General features: G+C 36.8%; 2 protein-coding genes across 3 annotated transcripts; both read right to left on the bottom strand.

Moving 5' to 3' along the window:
• Positions 1-791: 791 nt before the first annotated feature.
• LOC121200018 (gap junction Cx32.2 protein-like) lies at positions 792-3594 on the bottom strand. 2 transcript variants are annotated; one of them, XM_041065047.1, is made up of 4 exons: positions 3460-3594; positions 3307-3344; positions 2176-2314; positions 792-1529 (listed from the first exon to the last, which is right to left on the bottom strand). In XM_041065047.1, exons 3-4 carry the CDS (start codon positions 2302-2304, stop codon positions 870-872), a joined length of 789 nt encoding a protein of 262 aa, XP_040920981.1. In that variant the 5' UTR covers positions 2305-2314; positions 3307-3344; positions 3460-3594; the 3' UTR covers positions 792-869. The 2 variants fall into 2 exon arrangements, with proteins under 2 accessions (XP_040920981.1, XP_040920982.1); XM_041065048.1 differs by lacking the exon at positions 3307-3344 and having other exon boundaries at positions 3460-3591.
• Positions 3595-4619: 1025 nt separating this feature from the next.
• On the bottom strand, positions 4620-6575 carry gja13.2 (gap junction protein alpha 13.2). The gene is made up of 2 exons (XM_041065059.1): positions 6446-6575; positions 4620-5963 (listed from the first exon to the last, which is right to left on the bottom strand). The coding sequence occupies exon 2, from the start codon at positions 5934-5936 to the stop codon at positions 5076-5078; it is 861 nt and encodes a 286-aa protein (XP_040920993.1). The 5' UTR covers positions 5937-5963; positions 6446-6575; the 3' UTR covers positions 4620-5075.
• Between the last annotated feature and the right edge of the window lie 448 nt (positions 6576-7023).

The raw sequence follows: 7023 nt of genomic DNA, 5'->3' as shown, positions 1-7023 counted from the left end.
TATAGTAAGGCATCAAAATCGGTCAAAAAAAGTCACAATTTTTTTTTACCTCAAAATGTCATAAAAACAACATAGTATACTAAGGCGTCAAAACATGCAAAAATAAGTGATTTTTTTAGTAAGTTATACATATACATATATTTTTCTTTTTTTAAATCAGTGTTTTATATCAGGTCAGCTGTCATTTTAGTGATCCCAAGCAATAGAAATCATGAATTATGCATAAGTATGATGACAATGATCATGAAACAGGAACGGAGATGTAGGAGTTTTGCACTAAATTCCAAACATGTTTTAAGAAACATTTCCTTAGTGAGTGAATCAATTTGACAATCATTTATAAATACAATGCACATACAGAAAATATTAAAAAAACAATTTATTTCTAATTAAAATATTTACAGTTTTAAAAGTCGCCCCAGAAATTTTAACAATTTAGGAGAAACTGAAAAATCACATTTAAAAAGAAAAGTAGCACTAACAGCCCTTCAACTTTGCTTTAGAACAAACAAGCTTTTTGTGCTACAAAATGGCTTTTAGCCAACGCAAACTGGAGACAAAGGCATCTGGTCAGGTCACTCTGACATTCAGCACATATGTAATCCCAGGCCACAGCAGAATGATGCCAGTTAACAGCCTCAACATCAACAAATTTTAAAAGTTTGCTTTAGTTACACTGTACCATACATTGTATTGTTCTTGTGCATTTTAAAAATATTCAAATACTTAATTTTCTAAGCATCACATAAATAAAAAACTCTTTCACTTTTAGTTGTTTTTTTTTTTTTTTCAAATTTACCCTCCTGTTTGCTTGGTTACTATTCGACTGTTTAAATCTAATCTTACACACTGGATCTGAAGGGTGTTTCTCAGGCTGTGCTGTGACTGGCATCATGGAGGCTAAGCTTCTCATTTTTCATCAGACTGTCACTGTTGAAACGTGGGTGAATGGAAATAGCAGCAGCTGGAACAGTTTTAGACCTTCGTCTGGCTGAGCGAGAACATGCCAGGTAGAAGATCTCTGCTACGTTGAATAGAAGGGAGATACAGGACACTACAAGCATGAAGATGATGAAGATGGTCTTCTCAGTGGGCCGAGACATGAAGCACTCTACAGTGAAGGGACATGGAACTCGGGTGCAGACAATTCTTGGGTCCATGACAAACCCATAAAGATAATACTGCCCCACAATGAACGCTACCTCTAGAATGATTCTGAAAAATATGGAGACCATGTAGGTTCCCAGCAGGTTGCCTTTAATCTCGACGTGGCCTTTTTCGTCGGAGTACTTGGGAGCTTTGTTCGTTTCGCTCCAAGAGTGGGTCTTCAGATATTCTCTCAGCTTATTCTCTTGGTGAATGACATGGAGGACATGACCGAGGTAGATCAGCGTTGGTGTTGAGACGAAGATAATTTGGAGGACCCAGAATCGAATGTGCGAGATTGGGAAGGCTTGGTCATAGCAAACATTCTTACAACCAGGCTGTTTGGTATTACAAACCATGTTGGACTGTTCATCACCCCAAACCTGTAATGATCATATGAGACATTTCTATTATTACATGTAAAGCAAATGTACTAAGTGCTAAATTGCTGTTATTAATAGGTGTTTTATTTAGCTTATACAATAGCACAAATCTCCCATAATCCACTGCTGGCATTATTATGGAGGTGTACTTAAGTTTTGCTGTGTGCAACTAGGAAATAAGTATTAAATAAACGGGCTACAAAATGACATTCTAAACATAAAATGTTGTGGCCTTACAAATATTTAGTAATAAAGTTAAAAAGGATTTTTAAATAGGTAAAAGCCCAAATCAAGTAAAGGAAAACACACTGGTTTTGTTTTCACACTTTACCAAATTTGCAGACTGGTGGATGAACAACTCTTATTTTAAGATAAAGAAACTAAAGAGCTTTGAAAATGTGAAAGTTTCAATAAAACAAGAAAAGGTCTTGTCACAAATTAAAACCGGATGATTTGTTGTCAAGTTGAATGTAATAGTATCCAAATATCCTGAGGTTTTCTCAGCTATTGTTGCTCAGGAGCTGTGGACCTCCATTACTATAACAGAGGGTGTTATTTCATCTAAAAGTCCTAAGCTCACAGAAGTAATTCTGTGATGCACCAGTTGTTTGCGATGCTAAAAAATAAGCAATAAATAGAAGCAGACCTTCTCTGCTCCAGCTCCGAGGATCATGATCCTGAAGATAAAAAGCACACTGAGCCAGACTTTCCCGATGACGGTGGAGTGGGACTGGACCTTGTCCAGCAGAGAAGACAGAAAACCCCACTCTCCCATGGTCTCTGATCTGATGAGGAAAAGCAAATGAAAATGTCTACTGATTAATAATTTGGGCAAAACCATACAGAATGAATTATGATATTTCCAGCCTCTGCAACCTTCATACACCAGTCAGATAGAGATGAAGAAAAGAGTTTTATTGAGAAGATTTTTTTTTTTGGTTATACTATATATTAGTAATAAATAATACATACAACCAGAGACCAATTAGAGGCTAAACTACAAAATATACAGTTATGCAATTATTTGCACTAGTTGTCAAACGTATTGGCTGTAAATAGTAAATGCTATTAAACAGGTTTCAGGTTTTGTGAGAAAGGTGCTAAATTTTATGAAAATGTAATTAGTAATCTTTTATTAGTGTGTATATATATGTGTGTGTGTGTGAGTAAAAGATACAAGCATTATTAATTAAATATATGTATTTTTTGGGTACTTAGTCATGATTAATTTTAAGTGAGTGCATATGGCACAAAAGTTTACAACATTCAACATTATTTTTTAACAGGTGAATGAATGATTATTGATTGGCGCAAATGGCAAAACAGCATCAGCAGAAAGTCTTGTTTTTCGGGACACAATCACATGTTGTAAAATCCCTAATCTATAGAATGTTCCAAAAATAAAGGAGCTATAAAATCTATTACATTACAAAGGTGTATCTAAAGCCATCTTACTATATTTGCCTATATGTGACTTTCAACTGCTGCATCCATAAAATATTTTTATAAGCACTTTATAGTAATTTTACTATGTATCCAAACTACACATAATCCCTTTATCTAATCACAGAAGCATAGAACATGTGGAAATACACAGATAATGCAGATTTTTATCCTGACGGATTATAGACAGTGCCAACATAATCGATCTGATCGGTCAAGCAGTCTAAAGAAATTGTCAGTGCTCAGGTTTATACCCACTTATACTGACACGCTTACAACACTCCACCAAGGCAAGAAAATATAGTAATGAATGCCCATAACCATCTTAACATACCTTTGTGGCTGAGATAATGAGAGGATGTGTATCTTATCCTAAAAATAATAGCAGGAAATTTAAATTTGAATCATTACATTTTATAATTTCAGTTCTTCTTTGTGCAGCAAAAATTATGCCAAAATTAAAAAAAAAAAGAGTTGTACATCTTACCTTTGAATTTAAAAGGTCTCCTGTCAAACAGACCAGTCACCACCTGTAGAGCTGAATGGTAGAGAGCCCAGTGCAGCAGATCTGTCTGTGGTACCTTGAACTTTAGATTACGTGAAGTGGCGCAACAGTGTGTGCTGTCACGTTGTCCTGACATCTGAAAATGATAAATTTCAAGTGGACAATTTTTAGGCTGAGCACTGAATAGATTGTACAGGTTAATGATTGGCATTGCTATAAACCAAAATCAACAGCTGTCTAATACCATTGTCCATTATTATCACTTTAGTTTTTTACCGTATGTATTTACACAGTAAAAGGAAAGAATTTCACAAACTAGCCCTTGACCCCTTTGGCATGTTACATTTAAATAGGTTTGCCAGTTACATATCTACAAAGCCAGTAAATAAATGAGATAATTGCAAGAGTTAGGAACTAAAGTGTACGAGCATAGTCTGCACACCTGTACGGACTAATCCAATCTAGTACAATAACCCTGCAATGAATACAATGTGAGGACTGAGCAGTCACGTTCTTTTTTTTTTTGTTGCAACTGTGTCAACAAAAACGTTTTTTTTTTTTCATACAATGTTATTTACACAACGTCGCAACAAACTGAGGAAACCTCTACCTGCTCAAAGATAGAGAATTTGTATTGAATTGAAATCTGTTGAGCAGGTCCTCATGATTTTTATGGATGTTTTTGATCCCCTTAATATATAACACATCGTTTGGGTTCTGTCTTTAAATTTTCTATCTGATGTAAGTGTCCTTAGCCTTATGTGAAGCCATTCAAATTATAATTCAGTCAGCAGTGGTGGCTAACATACACTATTGCAGAGCTGCAAAGATTAGTCAGTTAATTGATAAGACAATGCCCACAAAATGAATCAGCAACAATTTTGATTATTAGTTAATCATTCAAACATTTTTAAGATAAAAATGGCAAGAAAAATCACTGGTTTCAGCTTCTCAAATCTGAATATTCTCTGTTTGATATACTTTAAAAAACTAAACAATAATGAAAATAGACATCAGTTGTGGCCCTACAGTATTAAAAAATAAGTGTAAGTCATACTCATACTCTTTCAAAGTAAGTTGTTTGACTTGGACATGGAAAGAGTGAACTTGTCATATAAAATTAATAGATTGATGAAACAATATTTTTTGTCCAACTTTTTTTTAAACTTTATTAAAAACAACAAAGCATACAGAAATGTATCTACCATATCAGCAGAGACAGACTCTTCACCACAATCATCATCAATATCATCATCATCATTTAGTAAGGAAATTATTTCAAGTCCCAGATAATGAACATGACAATAACTTAGAGGACAAATTCATCAACTGACTAGACAAAATTCTGCTCAGTCACAGATAAATACATTATCACTATTGCACGCCTTCCATTGTTCGATTTTCATTAAAAAAACAAAACAAAATGAATGTAAAATTCCAACAAAGTGGCCCCTTTTATATTCTCACATAACATGTACACCATGTAGTAAAAAAAATCTTTACTTCAGTCTCTTAGATGTATTTGAACCAGAAACCACGATGGAAAATCTGAAACATGATAAAAATATTTTAATGGTCAAATCTTTTTTTTTATTTTTTTAGTGACCACTCAGTAGTTGTTTCTCCTCTTTGGCTCCGTCCAGGCTTCCTCCGATACTGCGACTGCTCTCTCGCTCCATGTTCATCTTGTTCTGCTTGAGTGCTTCATCTGCAGTCGGCCACCTGGGAGCTGACAGGCCCGCAGGGTTTTCTGCTGATGTAATCTTGTGTCTGCGCTGCTTGGACCCACACCTGACCCTGGTACAAATCAGGTAGAACATCTCAACGATGTTGAGGAGCAGAGAGACGCAGGCCACCACCAGCATAAAGATAATAAATATGGTCTTCTCTGTGGGTCGGGACATGTAGCACTCGACAGTGAAGGGACAGGGCTTCTTAGAGCAGGGGAACATGGGGACCATGACAAAGCCATACAGATAGTACTGGCCCACTATGAAAGCAGACTCAACGATGATCTTAGCCACGAGCTGAGTCAGGTAGCTTCCCAGCAGGTTCCCCTTGATCTTCACCTTTCCCTTTTCATCTGTGTATTTGGGCACTTTACTCAACCGGCTCCCACCGGGGCTCGACAGCTGCTCCCTCAGCTTATTTTCCTTGTGGATGACGTGCATGGCGTGGCCCAGGTAGACCAGCGTTGGCGTGGCGACAAAGATGATCTGGAGGACCCAGAAGCGAATGTGTGAGATGGGGAAGGTCCAGTCGTAGCAGACGTTCTCACAACCAGGCTGCTGAGTGTTACAGATGAAACCCGACTGCTCATCACCCCACACGCTCTCAGCACCTGCACCCAAAACCATGATCCTGAACAGGAAGAGGACACTCATCCAGATCTTCCCAATGACCGTGGAGTGGGACTGGACCTTGTCCAGCAAGGCTGAAAGGAATCCCCAATCTCCCATCTTTATGAGTGATGTTCAATTACTGATCTGTGATGAAAAGGAGAAAAATACAGTAAATACTCAGATAATGACATAATTTAATGACCCTACACCACAACTTATAATTTAATCAATATGCTGGTGTTGGAAGAAAAGGACTCATTGTTCTGTTTAATTTAGATAAGGAATTTGCAAGAGACGGAAAAAGACATCAGCGTCTCCTTAGCCTTGAGCTAGTTGGCCAGTTTTCCAAAGTAATCATTAATCAGAAATTTGAACATAAAAATGAAAGACTCAGTGGCAGTGTGCTGATGAGGCATGGTAGAAATAAACAAGAATGAACAGCGGAATGAACATTCAAAAGTAAATTAAGAACCATCACTTTTTTTTTTTAATAAAAAAAAAATGTTAACATTTGACTGGACATTTCAATCTGTATAGTGTTCCTTACAAATATGGCTATTCACAATATCTGTCTTTGTCAAGTGATCAATTATTTGTAGGAGAGAACAGAAATCGTTGCATCTTACCTGCGGACTTGGTCAGAAAGGACTGTCTCTGGTTGGGACAGATCACTAACTGAAGTTGGACCTTGGAATTTTGCACTGAGTTTGGACAGCAGGACTGGTGAAGGATTACATTGCACAACGTGCATCTGGCATGTCACCGTGCACCCGTCAGCAAATGAGAGTGGAAAAAGGTGAAAGATGAGAGCAAGAGGAGTAGAGACTAATAACTGACAGGGGCCAAGATCTGTCTCCGGGAAATGACTTAGAATTTTTGAAAATAAATAGAAAAGGTGTGTAAATCAGTAAAACAAGGATAAACAAAGAAGCTGCTCTTATTTACATATTCTGTGGTTAGAAATGATAAAAAGCTATTTAGCTGAATATAAACACACACACTGTATTGAAGCATTTTGGTGACACTGTTAAATTCAGTTCAAGTTGTCTCTGGGTGAAAGGAGAAAGCAAATATCCTTCAACCAGATGCAGTGTTATTAGCTCTTCACCCACTTAATTTCTAGCTAGTGCCATCAGTTAAATGCTTAGGGAATCTGCTTATTCATTTTTTTGGGAGTTTGATGAGAAGATAGATACAGGTGTAA

This window comes from Toxotes jaculatrix, chromosome 19 (genome assembly GCF_017976425.1).
Source record: "Toxotes jaculatrix isolate fToxJac2 chromosome 19, fToxJac2.pri, whole genome shotgun sequence".
NCBI lineage: Eukaryota > Metazoa > Chordata > Actinopteri > Toxotidae > Toxotes > Toxotes jaculatrix.
The sequence above is the reverse complement of the archived record's forward strand: the minus strand, read 5'-3'. Positions and strand labels throughout refer to the sequence as shown.